The sequence below is a fragment of the Neopelma chrysocephalum genome, unplaced genomic scaffold, assembly GCF_003984885.1.
Source record: "Neopelma chrysocephalum unplaced genomic scaffold, ASM398488v2 Primary Assembly neopelma1_61c, whole genome shotgun sequence".
Taxonomy (NCBI): domain Eukaryota; kingdom Metazoa; phylum Chordata; class Aves; order Passeriformes; family Pipridae; genus Neopelma; species Neopelma chrysocephalum.
Genome location: NW_020897718.1, coordinates 724,983 through 747,767, shown reverse-complemented (window position 1 = coordinate 747,767; position 22,785 = coordinate 724,983). Strand labels below are relative to the sequence as shown.

Here is a 22,785-nt window from a genome sequence, read left to right as displayed (position 1 = left end):
GTTTAACCACATGATCTTCCTTGTCATGCTCCAGATTGACTCCTCTCTCTTCACTTGGTCCAAGCTGCTATCTCGCCTCACCATCCCTTCTCCTGGGATGTCAGAAATGTGTCTGTCCCCAGGCTTTCACAGCGCCTTTTGTTCTTAACACCCTTCTGCCCGTGTTGCTCTGTGGGCCGTGCAGGAGCAGCATGTTTGTGCGTGGTCTTCTGTGGGTATTTCTATTAAGAGGCTGGTTCAGCCCACCCTTGTGCTGCTTGCCCTTGTGTCTCCCAGCCAAGAGACTGTCACCTAATTGCTCTGAGCAGGAGTGGTATCCTGCTCCCCCAGACACCGCGTCTGCTGTGTACTGCCTGGTTTTTCAAGCAGAGTCTAAGCCTTGTTTCTGAAAGGACTCCTGGAGCCTTGAGGGTCTCTGGCAAACTTTTTTCCAGTGTTTCCATTAAACAAAGGGAGAAAATGGGGAGTGTGCAATGGAAATAGGTTGGCACATGTATCTCCAGCGTACTGATGCTGAGAAAGCTCCAGTAAGGATGGGGAAGCAGAGCAGCCCAGTCTAGGCTTACCTGCGCTGCACTAACACACAAATGATTAGTTCAACCTTCCCTCACTGCTCTTACTTTTACTGGTCTGAGAGTGGAAAGCTGTTAGCTGATAACTGGATTTCACCTTTTCTCTCTGTATTTCTGGATGTCTAGGAGAGGAGCCACCCCTCAGAGAAAGCTCATCCTTAGGCAGAAAGAAAGCACAAGACATTGCCCTTTCTTGGTGTACCCACAACTTAGCTGTGCACAAGGCAGCACGTCAGCACTGCACTCTTTGGTCTCTTGTTTATATTAAAAGGAAAGGATGCAGCTGTAGTGGCATTCAGACTAGTGCCAAGGTGCAATGAAAGAGAGGAAGATAGTACCAGCTACTGTCATCAGGCTGGTCATCTGCTTCAGTTAAAAACATCACTGGATCTGAGCATTTTCAGTTACAGACCTACTTTCCACTGTTTGCCTATTCCCACGTTCATAATTTGTTCCCTTCCTAGAGCAAGAAGCTTGTGTGCTAGCAATCACATGCATAATAGACATGTTTTCTCACTTTCTCCTCCCCTTCCCTCCCTGCCTGCCCGTCCCCCTCTTTCAGGAAGCATTTTGGCTGAAGAACAGCACTCAGAGCAAGCTATTTGAGAGAATTGTTAGTTATTTGGGCTAGTCTCCACAGCATTTTTTTTGACCAGTTGAACCACTTTAAGCTCCTAGAATTTCTATTACTTTGATACTTGACAAAATGGAAGTGTTAGTTTTTAATGCTGATCCTGGTATTTCCCTCTTTATATCTCCATGGGAGGTTGGTTTCTAATTCACAGTTCTTGCTCTGGCAGCCTAGAATGGATGTGTTTCTCTTGGTGCGAACTCTGGAAGCACAAGCAGGGAGGAAGGAAAAGAGGCAATTTTCACTGGAGTTAAGTCCAGCCAAGAAGAAAAATCATTCTGCACCAAACTCTATCACTTCTGATCTACAGAGACAGTCAGAGAACAGCTGTGCTCCCCTACCACACCGAGCCACTTAGCTGAAGCAGGAGGGTGAAGCTGTGCCCTGTGTTTTCACTCAAAGCACAGAAGAGAGCAGCAAGCAAACTCCTCACGCGTCCCCTGGGCAGCTTGTGTGTCGTGTCAGCTGGGAACATGACCAGGGTGACAACCAATCACCCTCTTGGAACCTGTGGGGCTTGCTGTGCTCCAGTTCTTCAGCCCCAATTAATCCTCTGTGCGGCAGCAGCTGGAAGCTGAACTGCTCTGTACTGCCAGAAATTCAGTAGTTGACAGAGCCTCAGCATCGCCTTTTGCTGACAGAGAAGGACAAGGTTTTTCAGGGAAATGTGTGCACGCTGCAGTTCCAGGGAGCATGCTGAGCATGCAGCCTTAGTAAAGTCCTTGTGGGAGGGCATTTCAGTGCTTACTCAAGTCCTGTAGTTATCATGACAAGCCTTACAAGCCTATTGTGCAAGTCTATCTCTACCTTTGTTTCCTGCCACAGCTCTTGCAGCAAATCTAAAATCATTTTGTCCCTCCTCCCTTGGCACAAATCTGAAATGATTCCCCCAACACCTCACCCTTTCGAATGAGGGTAGCTGTGTGAACTGTTAATGGCATCAGTCTTTGTGCCCCCAGTAGGTAAACAATAAACAACCTTCCTCATACCTGCTGGGTAACTGCACATAACAAGGAAGCAATATCTAATTCTACACAAAATAGCATTGTCAAAGTCCCCTCTGCATAGCCCTTAATTAGGTTTAGGGAACCAGAGCTTTGGACCATTAGCTCCTGTGCCACTTTTTCCAATGTATTTGAGCATAAAGTGAGGTTGGATGCTTGTCTCCTCAATGTGCTCTTGCTCCTGACAATGGGCAGTGAAGATGCCAGCACTAGGGCATCTTCATCAGTGTTTCAGGGTTGCTGCTGTCAGTGGAAGTGGGACAAGTCCCAGGGGCTCTTCTTCAAGCACCTCTCTAATAATAGTCTGTTTAAAAAAGCATGGGTTGATTAATGCCTGGAGGTAATCAAGAGGTGAGACAGTGTAGTCTTCCAGTTGACCTGTATGCAGCAGCAGCTGGGATTTTCTTGGTCACCCATCCCGTGCCCACCACTCTGAGATCCAGCCTTTGTTCCTGCAATACCTAGGATCCTGTTCTCATCTGAATCATTTGACATGACCTTAGAGATCAGTTGCTCCTTTTCTGAAAGCCATCAGCTGTATACAGCTGGGTGCTCACAGCTGCTGCTCATATCCCAGTGCAGATTAATTGCTAGGCCAGTGGTCTGTTTTTGGTGTTCCTTGCAGGAACAGTATCAAGGTCATGCATCCCTGTGCAACAGGGAAAGAAAAAGGAGCGTGTAGATAGCTCTAGAGAACAGCAATGGATTACTCAAAGGGCATGGGATACCTACACTGGAAGTTAGATGCTGCAGCCAAAGTCTAAAAGCTGATATCTGAATCCAGCTTCTTATCTGCTTCTTCCCTTGTCTCATTCAGAGCCTAATGTGCACTCTCAGCTCAGGTGATCTGGTCCTCCATTTCAATGGAGGAGAACTGCTTCACATCCCCTTCCACACCCTATTTTCCCCTTCACTTTCCACCCCCTCTCCCCCACCCTGGCCTGAAAACCAAGCAGAGGAACCTGGGTTTGTCCCAGTGTTACCCACTGGGCTGGAATTCACTTAAGAACTGCTATATGCAGCAGCCAGATTAGTTATGTGCAGAAAGCTGCCTACTTAGGCGGTTTAACCTAATTTCCACATCACTGGTTTCCTTTTTCAGCTCAGTGAAGTTGAAAATGCAGGGGCCCAGCTTCCTGTTTCTCTCCAAGAACAGGATTACCCAACGGGGGAGAGAGGGGACAAATCCCTCTGATCCGTACCCGTGCATTAGCAGAAGGCAGGTTATGCCCCACACACCTCAGGTCAGGCTGAGGACGCAGACTGTGTGCTCAGGAAGAAGGAAGCCTGCGGCCCTTCCCCAACCCTTCACCTTTCACCAGCTGCTTCCAAGCACCGGCTCCACGAGCCCTGGGCCTTGAGGAGCAGCTCACACGGACCTCGCCATTAAGTCATGGGTCCAGGTTCCAGGTTTAAGCATAAACGTCACTGAAGTCACGGAACATTGCAGTTCTTCAGACCAAGCGCCCAGCGTGCGCCACGGCCCAATGGCTTTGGCCCCCTCCCCAGGTGGGAGCGGGGCTAGCAGGGAGGGTCCTTCCCAGAGGGGCTTCTCCCACCCTCCCTCCGCTCCTGCACCCCCTCGGTGCCGGGGACGCGGCCCCGCCGGCCATGGCTCCGCCATCCCCTCAGGGCAGCAGGCAGGTGCCAGCGGGCGCTGTCGCCGCCCCTCGCGTAGCGGGGGACGTGCTGGAGTGGGGTGGGGGATACGGGCGTGGGGTGAGGGGCCCCTCCACGCCCACCCCGTTCCGAGAAGAGGCGGCTGCCGGGCGGTAGGAGGGCCCGAAGCGGCGGTCGGGAGGAGGCGGGGCGGCCCAGCAGGTGCGGGCGGAGCAGGGCGGGGATCCGTGGGACTGCCCGGCCCCCGCCCGGCACTGTGCCCCGGACAGGATTAGCCCCGGCCGATGGCTCCCCTGGGTCCCGCCGCCCCGCCGGGCGGAGCGGGGTGGCCCGACGGCCGCCGGTGAAGGCAGCGCGGTGCCGCCCCCGGGACCGCGGTGGGCCGGGCCGGCACTGCCGGGCAGCGGCAGCGGCGGCGGCGGCGCCCGCCCCGGCCCGCAGCGCACAGCGCGCAGCTTGGCTCAGCCCCGGCGCCCGGGCGGCGCGGCCCCGGGATCGGCGGCTCCCCGAGCCCGGGGAAGATGCTGCCGGGGTCCATCCAGATCTCCGGAGAGACGCTGTCGGGAGCGGAGATCCGGGACATCTGCGAGAGCCTGCGGGAGAACTCGGTGCGGCTGCTGTCTCTGCGGGGCTGCCAGCTCTCTGAGCGGGACTTTGGGCACGTCTGCCGTGGGGTGGCCGAGTCCCGCTCCCTCGCCCAGCTCAACCTCAACCTGGGCATCGTCTCCAACATTAACCGCGTCAAGCAGCTGGCCGAGGCCCTGAAGACGAACCGCTCCGTCCAGTCCCTCTTGTGAGTACAGCGGGACGGGGGCTGCCGGGGGGGGCTCTGGGCCCCTTCCGGGCGAGGACGGCTCTTTCGGGGGGCTCCGGGCCAGCCCTTGAAATTGAGTCTTGTCGGAGGGAAAATGCCCTTGACGCTGTGGCGGATAAGCCCCTACCCGTCACCTGGCTGGGAGGGAGCCACCTCTGTCCTCGCCGGATGGGCACGGTCCTGGGTTTCAGTCCTGGCCCTCCAGCCTGGCTGCCCCGGTGGTGGGGCTGCCCCTGCCGCGCTGGCATCCCCTGCACCCCCTCGTCCCGGCCGGGGGAGGAGGGCCACCTGATCCTCGCAGCAGAGGCTTTGCAGCACTTTTTGCCCACTTAGGGTTAGTATTTGTCATCCAGCTCATTTCGTCTGCTTCTACCTCCCTGTCAGGTTAGGTAGCCCCCAGGAAGAAGGCTCCATAGTAATTTTCCCTTTTACCTGCACAGCCTCCATGGGAGTCCCTTGACAGATGCAGGCTTGGCCCTCCTCAATCCTGCTCTTTCCATCCACCCCTCGCTGGTGGCTCTGGATCTAGGAGACTGCATGCTGGGTGATGAAGGCATCAACCTTATCTGTGGGCTCCTGCCGCCTGATGGGGCCAAGTCCGGTAAGCACCAGGGGCTGTGGGCTGCACAATGATCAGTGGAGCTTTCACACAGAGCAGATGCATGCAGCAGTAAATCCTCAGCCCCGGAGGAGGCAGGCTCTATAGTTTGCCTGGGCTGAAGAATTTCTTCCCCCCAACTTAAGTAAAGCAGAAAAGCCAGGCAATAAAGAGGTGGTTCCCTTGGGCAGGCATGGGCTTTCTGTAATTGATCTGTCCTGCTGGCAGATCGGAGCTCAGAGACCAACGGGTTGTTTCTGGTTCATGTCAGGAGCATTTGAAACTGGAGGAGGGGACAGCTTGGATTTTGAATTTATTTCGCATTTGAGTGTTGATAATGACCATAGATAAATATATCATGTGCCCTCACCTCAGCACTTGGCTTTATTGCCAGTGCCTGGGAATTGCCCCTGCTTGCAGGTGCACTGTGTGAGTGTGTAGTTGCATGGTCATAGCCCTAGTGCCAAGTCTCGGGTCTTTGCAGGGAATAATCTTTGGTGGTGTGAGGCCAGTGAGCCAGTTAAGCTGAGAGCTGGCATTTGCGGAGGTAATGCCACTCCTGTCTCCTGACTCTCTAAGTGCTTTCCACCTCTCCCCAGCACCTCCTCCTCCGTGTGCTCACAATGCCACTGATGCTGTTATCTCTGCTGGCCACCCCTCCCAAGTGCAGGCTTCAGAGCCTACTGTCCTTGTTATCCTCTCTCCAACCTGTCACCTCGTGTCACCTTCTTCACCCAGTCAGTCGTCTCACACACCCCTTACCTGTTTCCATTGTGTTTGCTACTTAGGGTAAGCAGGACACAGGATGGGAGTGCAGATAAGTGGGGCATTCACAGCATGGATAAATGAAGGGCTACTGCTGAAGGCAGTGAAATATTTCACTGATCTCTGAAATATGTGATGACAGTTGTCAGAGCAAACCAAACCCATAGGTCCCCAAACTCAAAGCTGTTCTGGTGAGCTGAAGTAGTTCTCCTGAGACTTCTTTGGTGACCCTAAGGCTCTGGTTTGGCTTCTCTCTCTTCTCCAGGCCTCAAAGAGCTAACACTGAGCGCCAACCCAGGCATCACAAGCAAGGGCTGGGGACGCCTGGCCATTGCAGTGGCTCACAGCTCACAGCTCCGCGTGCTGAACCTGGACTACAACCCTCTAGGTAAGCTGGGGGCCAGGAAGAAGGAGCAGGGGATGCTGCACTCCTGCCTCTCAGTGTTTGTGCAACTGGCACCAGTGGTTGGCTGGGGACCAAGCTCTAGAAATGCAGTAGAGCATCAACAGTAGGATGGGGCAGTTCCTTGCCTTCTGATCCCCAGCAGCAAGTTCACCCTGCCGGGCACCTTCACCTGTAGGGAAAGCCACCCTCACTGCTCTGGTTGTATGAGGTGGCCACATACCCTGCAGGGAGGGCACATACCCTCCAGAAAGGAGGTTGTGCCTTGCCTACTCCATTGCCTTTGTTGTCATGTTTGACCCTCCATGTCTCCCTTGTTCCTGAAGAACAGGGTGCGGAAGCTGGCTTGGCAGATGCAGTATGTCCCCACGCTCCCCCCTTCATCTTCCTGGAGGAGAAGGGAGGAGGAGGAGGAGAGCCTGGCACTCGTTGCCATAGAAACAAACTCTCTCCAGCTCTGCTGCAAGGTGGTGAGGAGGAGATCAGGCCATGCCTCCCTGAGCATCAGCAGGGTACTCCCCTCCTCACCCTATCTGCAAACAGAGCCTCCCTCCAGGCCCTCTGTCTGACCAGGTACCTCCTCTTGGGCAGGAAAGGCTCCAGGGTGTTACCTGACAGCACTCTGGGTTTTGCTTCAAGAGAAGGTGTCACAGTTGTATGGCATCTTGGCACTCAGCAGAGAATGTCAGGAGAGCACACTGGAGTCCTGTCTCTTCCCTACCATCAATCTTTAATGCTGTGTCCAAAAGTTTACCCCCTTTCCAGGGAGGCACTCCTTCAGCTGGTGCAGAGCCCTCTGGCTGGCTCCAGCCCTCCCCTATACTGAAGTATTTAGCTCCTATTCTGTGGCTGTGATGCCTTACAGGGACTGTTAAAGGCCCTTGCATCCTTGTGTAGGAAGGAGATTTGGAAAGATATGATTCCTTTCTGAACAAAACCAGTTTCACTGTGTTCCTTCGTGTTCCTCCTGACAATCAATGACTGCTCCCATAACCACAAAATGGTGCACCTTTCCTTGTCTCTTTTTTTAGTTAACAGCTTTTTTCTCCCTGAGGAACAGGTTTGGAGGTTGTCTGATGGCAGATAGAGGAAGTTTCCATGAGGGCATGTGGTATTACATGAGGAAAGGCAGGCACTGCTGATGGCCCTAGTTTGCTTCTCCCACAGGTGACCAGGTGGCAGGGATGCTCGCTGTTGCTGTGGCCTCCAGTCGAACCCTCGAAGTTCTGGACTTGGAGGGAACAGGACTTACCAATCAGTCAGCCCAGGTATGAGAGCCCACAGTTTCTCTACAGCATCACTGACATCTCAGTGGCACAGGACAGGGATGTCTGTAGAGGCCCTAGGATCTACACCTGCCTCCACCCCCCCATGAGTCCACATGCGCCCCCTTCCCTCCCTGCACCCAGGGGTGTTCTTACTTTCCTCTGGCTGGAGTTTGCAGGGAGACAAAGCATTGATGCTTTTTCTGCTCAGCCTGGCTGCTGTTTGTGCTGCTTCAGCCTGTTTATCTCACTCTCCGCCCAGACCTTGCTGGACATGGTAGAGAACTACCCCACAGCCCTACGGACACTCATCCTGGCGGAGAACAACATTAGTCCCGAGCTGCAGCAGCAGATCTCTGACCTTCTCTCAGAGGGTGAGGAAGAGGAGGAGACGGAGGCTCATGAAGTCACAGCCAGGGAGAAGAACCCCTGGATCTGCCAAAACAGTAAGAGCTCGGGGAGCTGGGCTGTGGGCAGGAGCTGACAGGCAGGAGTTTGAGTGTCTGGGGTGTTTCCAGTGCCACTGGTCTCTTGTGGTGAGGTTGGTGAATGGGATCTGTCCTTTCCCCCCATGAACTGGAATACATACAACCTCCAGGCGTGGCCTTCATGTTAAACAGCGTTGGGCTGAGCCTCTTGTGGAAAGGCAGCCTCCAAGGACAATGCAGCTGCTGGAAAGAGTGGAAACGGTACCTCTGAGGCATTTTTCCTGATGCTGCAGGAACGAAATCTTTATGCAAAGTCTTAAAACTCAAGGGCAGGAGCATTAAAGATCTCAGGGGCCTTTGCCAGATAGCCTAGCCAAAACTTGTGTCATTCCTCACTGCTTCCAGAACCTCCCTGCAATCCGCACAGCATCAGCTATTCCTATCTCTGCATCCCATACGTGTGAAGAGTTAGCCAGGTGCCACAGCCTGTCTTTTCCTTGTAATGGAAAAAAGGTATATTATGGAGATAGCAGTAGCCTGTTTGGTATAGTTTGTATATATGATATTGTATATTGACATTCCTACCTTGTGATCCAGCTGTTTTGAGGGGTTATTTTTTACCTTCAGTTGTCCTTCCCCCTCACAATTCTCATGTCACACTAGCAGGAAACAAGCACAACCACTCCATCAACCTGAAAACATCTGGATCCTCATTTGTTAAAGCCATAAAAATAATTTAGTGACAGTTTTGCATCCAGTCCAAGTTTTGCATCCAGTTTCCAAAAATTGATCCCCAAAACAGAGATCCCATGCAGCAGTGAACGTGTAGGACTGCCACTAAAGATCTTCTCATTCCTATCCAGAAAAAAACAGATTTTTTTCTGTTTAAAAAGGCTTCTGGTTGGGAGACTGGTATCCTACTGAGTTTCTTACTTGCTATGCATGCCCATCCTCCTTGCATCTGATTCACTCAGTGTGGGGAGGGTCACAGTGTTCTTGGCTGGTGCTCTGTGCCATCAGAGAGCCAGCAAGCTGCCTTCACCTCCTCGAGGCAGGCAGGGAAGGGCTGCACAAACCCTCCATTCATGCCATGCAGAAAGTCAGTATTTCTAGGCCTCTGCTGCCGTAACATGGCTGAGTGCCTGCTGTGTTCCCTGCTCTTGGGAAGGTAGCACCACCACCTTATGTGGGCTTGGTTGGCTTGCAGCCTGACAGCCCATCCCACCTGGACACTGTCTCTCTAGCCAAAAAAGCACTCAGTGAGTGCAGGGCTGGGTAAGGGCACGGCTGGGCCAGCACAAGCAGCATCCCCTGTATGTGGGGAGGGTTCAGAGCTGATGTTCCTCTGGGCTCTTGCTGCTGTCTCTGCTTTCTCCCCCTCTCCAAGCATCGATTCTATTCTGCTGCAAGGCCAGACTACTTAATCTCACACTTCTCTCAGCAGTTCTCCTCCCACCCTGCGGTGCTCTAATTCCTCATCCTCACCTCTGGATCTGGAGTACAGCCCTGTACTCTCTGGCAGCCCGAACGGCTCATCGTTTTCTCCCTCTCTCGACACAGATTCCAGCTCCCAGATGGTCCTGATGACGTCAGGTCTCGGTGACAGCCTCTTAGCAGAAACAGAGATGTAGCTGGGCTACCCTGCCTGCTTCTGCCAAGAAGAGCACCGTGCCCGCGGGGGCAGCGTGTGCCCGCCGGCCCCCCGCCTCTGCTGGGCTCCCCAGCCCACTTCTCACACATTTCACCTCCTGTTGGCGCCTCACTCAGCTCTCTAAGCGCCGGAGCCTGGTCCGAGCAAATCTCTACACACGTCTCTGTGTTGTCACACGCCCAGTCGGCCGCTTGTGATTGTCCCGTCGCCGCATGTGTAGCTCACGCCGCCCCCCCCACGCCCGGCTGTGCCCGCAGGGCGCAGGCTGTATTTATTCAGATGTGTATAAGAGATGTCCTTTCTATCGCTTGTACTGCTGTTGCGATGAGAGTTTTATAAAGGTCACAGACGTGGTGGCACCACTCGTGGAAGCGTCCGTCTCCGTCACTGTGCGACTCCGGGGAGGCGAGGGCCGGCAGGAGCCGGTAGGTATCGGCAGGTGCGGGCAGGGGCGGCAGGAGCCAGTAGGTACCGGCAGGGGCGGGCAGGTATCGGCAGGGGCGGCGGGGAGCGGCGCAGGCAGGCGCTGCAAGACCGGAGCGCCGGCAGGGGGCGGCAGCCCCTCACCCCGCTGCGCGCGGGCCCTCCCGCCCTGCCGAGGCTCCTCCACAGGCCCGGCCCTGGGAGAGCTCGGCGACAGCCCAGCTTTCTGTCCCACAGGCCCTCCCCCGGCCCAGGAGGTAGCGGGCAGGGCTAGTCTGGCTCTGGAGGGAGCTTGGCCCCAGCCGCGCACCCTCTGGTGAAGGCTTCAGCCTGCATCAGCACTGCGGGTTGCGCTGCTCGGCCAAGCGTCCCTTGCTGGAGCAGACAAGGAAGATCGTGTTTCAAGGCTCAGATTAGGTTAGAAGATCAAATTGTGGCCGCAGCTGCTACTCAAGGGAACAAGGAATAATATTAATTATGGGAACAAAGAAACAAGAAACTCTTCCTGTGTTACGCTTTGCATATATGTAGGTCAGAAAGGCACAGCATAACATGGGAGATGGAAGAAAATTCATCAGAGCCCTCTGACCTCTGCAGCACCATTCAACACAAAAGGAAGCACTTCCAAGTGTTCATAACAGCATCCTGCAGGAACTCTCTGTCTCATATTTGGACAACTTCCTGTCTGGGGTATGTCCAATCAACCTCAATCCTCCCCACAGAAAATACTGTCTCTAGAATTATAACCCCCTTAGGAACTCCAGCAAGGTGATATGTTGCATGGTTCCACATAACTCAGTTTCTGAAGTGAAGAACTGATACTCTCAGCTGATTCCAAGAGCTGGGACTTTATGAAAACCAACAACTATTAAAAAGATTAGCTACACCTCATCCTACTCTAGATCAGCAGGTGGAGAGTCTGCCAAGACACAGCCAGGACAGCTAGCAAAATACTTGAAACAAGGTAGGCAGAATCTTACCAGTAACACTGAGGCTGCTTGGAGGTCACAGGATCACTCTCTCTCTGAGAGCTAACAGGTGGCACACACAGTTCAGCAAATTTGGGACAGTGTACCCTGAGCAGCTCTGCTCCTTCACATGCTCAGTCCAGGTTTTAAGCAGCATCAAGAACACTACAGCCATTGCCACCTACTTTTAAAATAGTTTATTTCTGGTCTTAAAATATACATCAGTTTGAAAATCTCAGAAAAAAACACATTAGTTACAGATTAACAGTCTGGAGTTGGGACACTGGAAGTGGGATGAGCTCAAGGCCCCAGAGCCAATACTGCTGGAGGTGGGCAGGAATGCAGAGGGCACCGTGCCCAAGGGGAGAAGGCTCTGCTGCTTGAGGCCACCGCTTTCTCTCAACCTCTGCCAGCAGCCTAATGCTGCAAAGCACAACTGTCTGGCGAGGCTCTGGGCACTCTTTTGCCACCCATCCACTGTTCTGCTTTTCAGTCTACCTTGACCAAAAGCAGAGGGAGGCTGGCTCTGCCCAGCACCATCAGCACCAGCTGCCTCAGCAAGAGAGGTTTTTGTCCCCTGACCAGCATGCCAGGATTCGGGGGAGATGGAGCTGAGCCCTGAGGGGCAATGCCCCCCCCCACTGCAGGCCACCAGCAGCCTCAGAGCCAGAGCAGCTCGCTCAGTGAGCATCCAACTCCAGGTGACATCCATGAGGCAGGATCTGGCAGCTGCTGCAGGTGCAAACTCTCAGCAACGCTGCAGAACAGAAGAAATGCAGCATTGGAGCAGCTGATGACAGCACACACAAGGACCCTGCCACCACGACTGGGACAGGGGAGATGAACACTCTGCAGGCTCAGAGGAGGCGCCTGCTCTCGGCACCAGCCTGTCTGCACAGGGACCAAGCAAAATATTGCAGTGAAATACCGAGTCCCACCTCCCCACCAGAGGGTGGCAGGAAACAAGGTGAGTGTGTAGGCAGCAGCTCTAGCCAGGGTACATAAAGCAACCTACATAACTGCCAGAGAGGCCTGCAGCTCCCTTTCACTGGCCCTGGAGCCTCCAGGCTCGAGCTGAAGCCCTGGCTGGCCCCAGCTGCAAGCTGCAAGCCCCTTGTAGAGACAGGGTTTGGGGAAAGGAGCAGGGCCCCCAGGCAGCTCTCAGCTGTACATCTTGATGTAAGCATATGAACAGAAGCTCCCTCATACAGACAGGGGTGCTCTCCTCCAGCCCAATGAAGAGCCCTCATTGTGTAGGGTGGGAGCACAACACAAACCCAACTCAAAAACCAGATAGCAGATCGAGGGCAGATGGTGGGGTTTGAAGGGGGTGTGGTGCAGGGAACTGGGCTGTTCTCTGCCTCGCACTCCCAGGGGAGCCAAGAAACACCAGAAAGACAAGAGCACAGGACAAAATTAAAACAGGAGGCCTGGGCTCTGTAAGCCCTCAAAAAAATACCTACATCTACAGACCTCTCCCCTTCCCTCCCCCTCAAGAAGACACTGAGCACACAAGACTGAGAAGAAAAGTCACGCAATATCACACTACGCTAGGAAAAACACACAGAGAGCCCCATCCAGAAGGGAAGGCTCCAGAGAAGCACCAGAGCCAGCCTGGAGCCCCCCAGAGAAGGGGGCATGCAAGGAGACCCTGGCAGAGGGCTACTGCTGAGCCATGAGGTAGTGCATCTACAAGGAGCAGCTCCTCAGCATGCTGCCCTCACATCCCTGCTGGCCCTGCACCAAGCCCTGCCCAGAAAAGCCGGTACCATCCTTCACGCCTTGCTTGCCTGGGGCAAGACCTTGTTCTTGAGCCTGGAAGGGTTTCTGCAGGCTGGAGGCCAGGATCAGAGGGAAGCGCAGCTCTGATAGCTGAGCCTCCTCAACACACCCTCAACGCAGGCATCAGACCGGCTGCCAACGGCTGTGTCTGTTTATGCGGGGTGGGGAGAACGAAAAAACAATACACCCCAAAACCAAAGGCTTGGAAAGAAGAAAGAAGCCCACCCAAGAGCAAAGCATCAGCACCGTTCAAACAAAACAACAGCACAGAGAGCAGGGGAAGAGGTGTGAGGGAGGAGACACGCAAACACAAACCCCAGGGCCCAGCAGGCAATGCCTCCCCAAACCACCTCAGCAGGCAGCACCCATGCATTGCCTCTGTGGGGACCAGGTGCTGAGCCCAATGCTGGAAATCCGCAGAGGCAGATTCTGGAGAACAACCCCATGGGCAGCTGGGGAAAAAGAAAACCCAACAGAAAAATGAGATACCAGCAATCCCAGCACATCCCCACGGCACACAGCCATCCGCTGGGAGAGTCCTTGTGCCCCACTTGTGGCTCCTGGGGCTCCTGGGGAATCAGACACCACCACACAGGCAGTCTGCCCTGTTGGCACAAGAAAAAATAGAGCAGAGCAGCTGTGGGCAACCAGCACAAGAGCACCCAGGGCCTCAGGTACCTGAGTGGGAAGGGGGAAGGAGGATGAGGGTGTAAAGAGGCACAGGCACCAGGACGAGGGGTACCAAGAACTAGCTCTGGTACAGGCACCAGTGTGAGGCTGTGGAGAGAGCTGTGAGCATGTCGGGACAGTGGGTGTGCTTTTGCACACTGCATGTGCTAGTACTGTGGGTCTGAGGTGCCAGGGAAGGGGAACCTCAGCTCTTCCAGGTAGCAAAAGGAAGAGAATAAATATAAAATTTCAGAGCAGACTCCCTCTGGGAGGAGGGTACTAAGGGAGGTTTCTCCCTCAGGTGGACTGATGGAGGCATCCCACAGCTCTGCAGCATGTGGCTGCTTCTTGCTCTGTCTCAGCTGAGAAGGTTGCCCTGCTCCTGGGCCTGCGTCAGACTGTCCTTGCGATGTAAGTGGTGGACCCCCATCCTCTTGGGGCTGCGGTGCATCCGACTGAAGGGAGGCTTGACCCTGCCTTCTCCACTTTCCTCTTGGGCACCTCCTTGGTTGCTCTCCTTGTTTCCCTGGAGCAGTATTTCTCTTTCCTCAGCTGGGCTCTCAGGCAAGCCAAGGTCCACATAGTCCTTGTGCTTCTCTGGTGAGAGGCTTTCAGGCTCAGCACTGCCTCCACCGCTTTCATGCAACAGCTTCTGGGCTTCATCCTGGGAGAAATCTGTACCATAGTCTGAGGAGAAATGGCTCCTGCGGGCTCTGGACTCAGTGCTGTCTGTGTCCACACTCGAGTCCCGGCTCACGGTCCAGCTGCAGCTCTGCGCGGACTCCTCACCATCTGAGTAAGCCGAGGCTGCCCTACCCAGCTCCTGCATGGAGCGGCTGAACCTTTTCTGGAGCTCGGGGGCTGTGTCACGGCTGAAAGCAGTGCGGTTCATCAGCACTCGCTCTGAGGTGGGGGGTGCCTTGTCCACAAACATACGCTGCCAGTTGGCCAGCAGGTCCTCCTCAGAGCTGGCAGAGCTGGCAAAGGCGCTCGGGATTTGGGGAGGGCTGCTGAATGGGCTGCTCTGGGAAGATCCGTGAGCTCTGGCTGCTTTGGGGGACTGTTGACAGGAACAGCTGGATGCTGAACGGCGCCCCTCTGAAGCAGGGCTGCTGGGGAGTGTCCGGTGCCTGTCGCAGCTCTCGTCTTCACTCTGTACCAGGCTGAGGGAGATGGCCTGGCGCGTAGCATATGTGCAGTTGGGCAGGGGACTGTTCTTTGGGATCCTTACCTTGTCCTCAGAGAACTCAATCACTTTGCGCCCTGGGTACATAGGATGGGGAGGTGAGGGAGTAGGGTATGGGCTTAACTTCTCAAAGGCAGGCACATCCTCAGGCACACTTTCCATGCTACTCTGTGGCTTGCAGCCACCATTCTGCTGTTTCCCCGCCTCTCCTCCCTCCTTTCCTATCTGCCCTGAGCTGTTGGAGGCATCAGGAGGGGCTCCGCTCATGTCCACATGCACAAAGACATCCTCCGCCATGGGACAGCTGCCACTGCTAGACTTGGCTGAATTCAGAACCAGAGATTCTGGTTTCTCCAAGACTCTGGCGATGACTGAGGTGGGCACAACATCAGATGGTGCTAAGGTGTGGGCTGCCTCTTGACCAGTGCCTGCAGACTCCTGAGTGCTGTGCAAATGCTTATTGACCATGTCCTGCAGCTCATAGGGAAGCTAGGGAAAAGGAAAAAGACATTAGAAGGGGCCTGCCATGCAAGCCATTTAGTTCCAAATAATCTGCCTTTTCCAACCAACCTTCATGTGTACTTTGTACTCCTTATCTTGACCCTAACATTTACCTACCTTGCCTTGAGAAAGCTATCTCTTTTCAAAGCAAACCTGCCCCATGAGGGACTGCCAAGGCTCTCTAGCTGTCACACCAGTCATGCTTCCAGGCCATGGTTCACAGACCCCGTTTGGAAAATAGAACAAGAAAAGATGGCACACGGGCTCAGTCCCACACGCCTGTGAGTAGAGACAAGTCACAGCCAGTGCATGGTAGGAAGGAGTCTATTGATCTGTGGAAAATCAGCCGGTGGTTGCACTGCAGTGACTCTACAGCCCCCAGTGCTGGGATCCGCAGTGCTCCCTGAATGCGTAATTGCAGCCATGCTGCCTTGGCAGCCTGCCCGCAGACCAGGATCGATGCCTTCCCTTGTTCCAACCAACTCTACCACGTCACCCCACTTCCTAGCTCTCTCCATTTCAGAGAGGCAAATGTGGGGTTATTACCGAAGTTGCAAGACTGGGGTCTTGCCAGGGTGTAAGCACCACCCCTTGTCCTGAAAATGGGCACTACTGCTTTCCCCATCACCCTGCCAAGCTGCCCTCACCTTGGTCACCATGTGCATGCACAGCATCAACTGGAGAGCAGAGGTCCCCAAGCCACTCAGTGGCATAGCAAGGTCTGTCCCATCACAGCCAGAAGTAAACTGCATCCAAAGCCCAGGACGCAGGGCACACTGCATGACAACAGCTGGCTGTGAGGCAGGCTGTCTGCACAGCTGTTCAGCACCAAACCCCCTCCAGTGGCAGTCACATGGGACACAGCACTCTGGGGTGCAGAATTCAAAGCTCCAGAGAGGAGAGACAGCTGGGAAAGAGGTCAAGGTTACCCCAGCAGTAACTGATACACTGACCTCAAGAGTGCTAATTTGAGACACAATGGGGGAGGATGACTTATTGGTCACCTGCTAAGTTAAAAAAGACAAGTATGTGGTTTTGCTGAGAGGAACACAAGAAGGGACGAAGACTAGAGGTATGGCAAGGAGAGAGCGGGGGTAAGGGCTTGAATGATACTTTCAACCAAAGAAGTGATGCTACTAATGTGGAAGATCTAAACCCCATCTTTGCTCATCCTGAGGGCAGGATGAGCTGAACTCCCCTCCCCGATACCATTCCCCCCACAAGGGGGAGTATAAGTTGGCATGAACTTCTATTCAGAAGGCCTAGAAGACACCCTGAATGCTGCCTCACACATTTCTCCTCAGGGTAATAAGTGAAGCCAGGCCAGTCTACTGCTGCTTGACTCCTTATGAGGCCCTTTCATGTGGCCAGGTGAGGAAGGGAAAAGGATGGAGTAGGGTAAGAGAGAGATCTGTCCTCCTGCCAGCTCCCAGCACACACCCAGCAGGATATCAAATTCAAGGTTATTGTGCTTTTTATAACAGCTCTTGGCTGAACTGTGAAATGGAGCTGTCATGAAAGAGGAGCTGGCAGAAGGTCTGTGCTGCCTTCTCAGTGGGAGTGGGAACAGAAGCCTCCCCCCACCTCTGAGGCTGAAGGATGAGAAGCCAGCAGCCCTGTGGAGAAAGCTGGAGAAAGTAAGATGCAGCCCTTCTTCCCCACCTCAGCAGGATTGCTACTCACATCGGCAAACTTGTGGTTCCTGAAGTGAGACTTGTTACACTTGAGCAGCTGTACTGCAAGGTTACAGTCCTGTCGATAGCGTTCCTGCAAGAGAGGGCACAGGTGTGCAACAGTGTTAGACTGGCCTGATCTCTTATCCAAAAAGGTCCCACCTGACCAGATGCTGCTTGAACAGAAGCCAGAGGAGACATTTGATGAATCGCTCCTGAGGGCACCTGTCATTTCCCCCTCCCCACACCCCTGTGTATTTTTTTACAACTCAGCCAAGGTGTCCTTTTCAGCTCCAGTCCTTTCTCCCACCATATACTCTGTCAGAGTATCAACTATCAACCCCCTCTCCCTCTGGGGATTTTAATAATCTCCAAAAGTCCCACCAGATTTGCTATCCCATCCCACAGCTCTCAGCCATGCCTGATGATGCAGACAGACTGGAGGGAGTTGAGAGGAGTTAAAAGAATCAAGCACTGGATCCAGGAACTTCTTTATTATTAATGGTGTAGAAAAGGCACCATCTCCCTCTCAGCTCTAGAGTAAATGACACCTCCATTGGTTCAAGCTGGACTCAGGTCAAACCCTAAGCTCAAAAGAGCAAATACATCAAACTTGAAGATGAGTTCTTTCCTGCTCAACCCCTCAGACCCTTTTCTGTTTGTCTCCCTACTATTGTGTACAGCTCCCATGCATTCATACACACTGGAGTAATTCATGTGCTCCTTTCCACTGATGACTTTGAACAAAGGAAAAGCCCCCGCCTCACACACTTCCACAGCCATTTGCAGACTGACACTTACATTGAGTTCCTCCAGCTTATTGATGGTGGTTTTGGCATCAAGCAATTTATTAGTGAGCTCTACAATCTCCCAGTCCAGCGTCTTGCGGTCCATTTCTGCCTTTTTAATCTGGGATGCAAGAACACCAGGTGTAAAACTCCCTAGCACAGAAGAACCTGGCTTCACCACCCACCTCAGTCCAAGCATAGCACAATGACGTGCAGCTGGGACACAAAAAACTTCCAGACAGACAGATAAGGGAGACAACCCTCTTGAAAGGGAGGGGATTCCAAAGGCCAAACGGAACCAGCCATTCTGCTAGCTACAGAGACAACAAGGTTGAGTTTGAACCTCCTTAATGCAGTATCTCTTCTTGCAGCACTAGCATGTTTCCCCTCTGTCCTGGTTCCCATGGTGCCTGGTAGAAAGCTAGTGGTTTTGAGCAATCAATCCCAACCTGCCACTGGTAGCAAAGACTTCTGAGCTTGCGATACCCAGCCATCTTCCTTGAGGCAGCAGAACAAGAATACTGCCCAAAAAGATCCAGCAGTCAATGCTGAATGGACAAAAAGGCTTTTTTTGCACGAGGAAGGCACCATCTTGAAAGAGTTTAAGCCTTGCTCTAGTAAAGAGCAACTAAAAGGACCGGTGTAGCATCATCTGGAGTTCAACTAATGCCATCCCTAAAGCAGACAATCTTGCCTCTTTAGACTTCCTAACAGTTCAGGTACAGAGCGGATAGAGACCCAGATGTAACAGCAAAGAGGGGCAACAGCTCCAGGCCATCGCTGTCTCAAGTAGTTCTTCCAAACTGGCCAAGGGTGCTGTGAGGCTGTGGCCACCAGGGCCCAGCTATGTGTCAGGGGTACAGCACAATGACACGCAAGGCGGTACGAGAGGAAATACTTCCTGAATGTGCAGTCTCTTCAGGTACTAGCACAATAAATAATTGAGTAATGAATATTAACCCTAGAAATTCATGTGCTAGAACCAAAGAAATCTCACCCTGGGCTACACAGAGGCAATCACCATCTCAGCTATTTGACTTGCCTGCTCAAAGCCCAGAAGGGGAAGGAAAGGGAGCAAACGAGGCTCACAGCCATCCACATCTTGTGCAGTGCCGCAGCTTATGGGCACCACTTCCCAACACGCCATGCTCCAGCTGGCTCAGAGTCAAACACTCTTAAGATGGAGCACTGCAAGCTAGGACCTGCTGCATCTGTGGGCAGCTGCTGGATACCAGGTGAGCCCTTGGCTGGACGAGGGCTGGGGCCCCTTCATCTGGGATGTTATATGTGGGACTGACAATGAAACCAACAGGCTGAGACATGTAAAGAGGAAAAAGAAAAAACACACAAACGAAAAGACGCAACTGCAAAAATCCAGCTTTGGCTGAGAGAGGCCTGAGAGGCGAGTGCGCCCAGCGTGTGCCAGCGGCAGCGTGGGGAGGAGAAAGAGAGAGAGAGAGGGGGAGGGAGAGAAAAGAAACAGCCATGAGTGTTATGAATGCACACAACAGACATACACGCACATTGGCTCTGCTCTGACTGTCCCCGTCCTCCCAAGATGACCACCCCAAGACTGGCTGACACATCCCTGGCATTTTGAGACGGACTGAAGCAACATGACGGAATACCATGCAGTTATGTTGTGAGGAACCAAAGCTCACGTGCGCAACCAAGTACGGCTCAGTAAATCAAGAAAACAGTTCATGACACCAGCTAGAATGGGGAGTAGATGGTCGTAGCCCGAATCTCACCCCTCACCCATTGCCACATCTGCTGGGTAAAGACAGGACCCCTTTCCCCCATCTGCTTCCAACAAACAGGTCTCTTCCACCTGATTGCCATAGTGACTTAATAGGGCACTTACCAGGGCATGCAGCTTCTCCTCTAGATCTTGATTGGTTCTCTGGGAAGCAGTGTAGCTGTTCTGCAACCTACAGAAACAAGACTGTAAGCATGGGAATGGATCACAGGCACCTGGTCAAGTCACCTTCATAGCTGCCAAACAAACCATCAGCTCCAAAACTCCATAAAGGTTGCTGCTAAGACAACCAGGCATACTAGCTATGCCTTACCTCTAGCACACAAGGGCTTTCAGACCCCAAGTTACTGGAGGCAGATGAAGCTGGCTGGGTGAAAGGATCTTGCAGGAGAGGATGTAAATTACTTTGGAGGACTCCTCTGAACTATGTCATATCTAAGCACATGACCAGTGATTGGTACTGATTCTTAACTGAGGTACTTTTCAGGTAAAGCAGTGATGTATTTTCTTGCAGCCATCAGTGGCTTCTTTTGCACATGTGGGTTAACCATCTGAGCTGGATCTTGCCTTACATGCAATAGATGAAGAATTCCCTGTTGTCAGCCTCTCATGCTGGCAGCATTCCTACACTGTATCCTGGAGAAAATAATGGGTGTCGAGCCTTTAGCTTCCCCCTTACAGTCTGGAGGTGCACATCTTGGAGGATGCAGCATGCTTTTGATTTACACCACAGGGCACAGCCAGCTCACACTAGCTGAGGGAGTCCTCAGTGGAAGGATCTCTATTTCTATCTCTGCCCCTTTCTTGTTCTCCTTTTCATACCTACGGAATTTGTCCTTGAATTTCTCCAGTTCCTCACGGTTCTGGCCCAGTTCCATCTCCAGGTAGTCCTGACCTGACTCCAGTTCCCTCTCCATCGCCTCCATTTTGTTCGTCACATATGTCAGCCGTCGACGAAGCTCCTCATTCTCGTGCTGCAGTAGCCTGGGGCAGGAATAGGAACAAGGTATCACTGAGTTGCACAAGGGGTACTCCACACCAGCAACCCCACCCCACTGCTCTGCACTAGGGCCCAATGCCCTGCACAGGGGCCCTTGAGAGGTCAGGAACTGAACTGTCAGGAGACTCCAGCACATTAAGCAAGAGGTGCATCTCTGTCAAGAGACACTCAAACTCTCTTGGAGTAGGGGCAAAGAAGCACATGCCAGCTGGCCAGCCATGGCTCCCAGCTCCCTCTCAGGTTACAGTGCTTGGATAAAGCCCACTAGACAGATGAGCTGTGCAGCTCGTGTCCCTCACTGATGACTGAAAACCACTCAATAATTTATCCCAGTCCAGGTCAGAAGAGTTAAAAGCAAGAAGAGCAAAATCATCTTCTCCACTCCTGAACCAAAATCTCTCACACCTTTAATACATAGTGGAAAGAGGACTCCATACAGCCTTAAACCCAGAAGCAGAGGTGGTAGGGTGCATTTACAGATGTGACCACGGCTGCTGGTCAACCCCACTGCAACACAAACTGCTCTATTCTTCTCCAGCCAGGACATGTCTGCTGGTCAGAAGTATTTCCTGTTGTTTTTCATTCCTTTGTGCTCAGCTGCTTGGAGAAACCCAGAAGCACAGCTTCTCTCTGGCAGTGCAAGCTTTCTCCTCCCCATGGCCTGGAGCTCAGTGCTAGCAGCTGTCTATGTCCCACAGCACCACCAGCAAAGGGCTCAGTTCTCACCCTCAGTCAGCAGCAGGCTTCTGCATACTGCTTCTGGTGGCTTACACCGGGACAATAACAAAGATTAAAAAAGGTACTCCTATCTCCACCTGTATTAAAGATTTCATCTACCTTTCTTTCACACCCACCAACTCCTCTGCCTGCACCTGCACTGAGGGTCTATGTTCCCTCCTCCTCCTCCAGGGAGACAGACATGCAAGGTAGAGCTTGGCAAGGCACAGACCAAAGTTCTGCCCACAGGGCCCTAAGACGACTGAAGATCTGAAAGGAGCCCACAGATCCAGTCAGCTTCGCTGTGCAGGTGGCACAGGCAGGATATGAGGAATCAGCACCCACACAGTTGCAGTATGACAGGCATAAAGAGGGAGAGGGACACTTACTTCATCCTTTCTGCATCCGTCAAGGGTTCCTGCACAGGGAAGAAAACAGCTGTGAGATTATTTCAGATGAGGAATTGGTCTCTCATGCTATCCTAAAGGGCAGTCTTGGTTGCTAGACCCTATCTGTGACTCCTCCTCACCTGCTCTGACAGGTCATACTAGGCTACAAGGATCTGTACACACACCGCTCAGACGTGTGATACCAAAACAGACTGTGTGTTCTGGTTCAGAGCAGAAGAGCCGGACTAGAAACCACCATACAAGTTAGGTAAGTTTACCCTCCCAGGGTGTAATCTCAGCATCTCTTGTAAAATCATCACCTTAGCTGGTGTTTCAGCTTCCTCCACATCCACAGTTAGTGGGTAGCAGGAATCTCACAGGCCAGCATACAGAGGATTAAATTTTCACCACAGCAATCACTTGTGGGGCCCTTGAAGACCCACAAAAAGCATGAGAGAGAATCATTTGGGAGCTGAAAAATGTGGCTAGCATTTACACCACCCAGATTGTGCTGTGAAAAAGGTTTCTTTCTGCAGACCTGAAACCAGCCACCGTAACTATTCTAGGACAGCAGAAGAAACACCAAAGGTCAAAAAAGCCTGTAAAAGAAATTAACATTATGGGCAAGATCCCCAGAGATGGCTGGAGCAGGACCCTGCAGAAAAAGGAGACACAGAGCACTGACAAGAGCACATGGCTCAGCTATTTTCTCTTCCTTTGCACTCTCTAATCCATGACCTGGAATAGCCAACATCCAGTACCCCAAAATACCAGGCATAGGGCACACACAAAGCACCAGAAGCATCCAGCCCCTCCTGACAACAGAGCTGCCTGCCTCCTGTACACACCTATTGCCCCAGAGCCTAAAGGGCCTTCAACCAGCAAACACCTGGGAAGTCTGCAGTGGTGAGAACAGCACCAGTTTCTACTTTCCTTAACTCCTGGGGCTAAAGGGAAGCTGGTTACACCCAGAAAGATATACCCAACCAGTAGCAGAGCCATGAGTGGCACCCCCACTGGAGAGCAGCTTCTGGTGATTAAGCACCCACAACATGAGGTCTGGGGGCCTGCTCTCACTCTCCCCCCTGGCATTACAGACTAGATGAAATCCAGGTGGGGGCTTTGGCCTCTGTGAGACCCCTGTCTGCAAAACGGTGACCCTGGCACCTACCTTGTTTA

The 22,785-nt window shown here is 53.0% G+C and overlaps 2 protein-coding genes across 9 annotated transcripts in view; one reads left to right on the top strand and one right to left on the bottom strand.

Moving 5' to 3' along the window:
* Positions 1-4,041: 4,041 nt before the first annotated feature.
* Positions 4,042-10,116, top strand: LRRC73 (leucine rich repeat containing 73). The gene is made up of 6 exons (XM_027682088.1): positions 4,042-4,620; positions 5,082-5,242; positions 6,270-6,392; positions 7,575-7,675; positions 7,935-8,118; positions 9,661-10,116. The coding sequence occupies exons 1-6, from the start codon at positions 4,349-4,351 to the stop codon at positions 9,729-9,731; spliced, it is 912 nt and encodes a 303-aa protein (XP_027537889.1). The 5' UTR covers positions 4,042-4,348; the 3' UTR covers positions 9,732-10,116.
* Positions 10,117-11,324: 1,208 nt separating this feature from the next.
* TJAP1 (tight junction associated protein 1) overlaps positions 11,325-22,785 on the bottom strand; it is a 40,649-nt gene continuing 29,188 nt past the window's right edge. For all 8 annotated transcript variants that reach the window (XM_027682079.1, XM_027682080.1, XM_027682085.1 and 5 more), the window contains 6 exons: positions 21,607-21,635; positions 20,323-20,484; positions 19,606-19,672; positions 17,755-17,862; positions 16,964-17,047; positions 11,325-15,268 (listed from right to left, as the gene is read on the bottom strand). In XM_027682079.1, the coding sequence (XP_027537880.1) occupies positions 13,952-15,268; positions 16,964-17,047; positions 17,755-17,862; positions 19,606-19,672; positions 20,323-20,484; positions 21,607-21,635 (1,767 nt within the window). In that variant the 3' untranslated portion in view covers positions 11,325-13,951. The remainder of the gene's footprint in view (positions 15,269-16,963; positions 17,048-17,754; positions 17,863-19,605; positions 19,673-20,322; positions 20,485-21,606; positions 21,636-22,785) is intronic.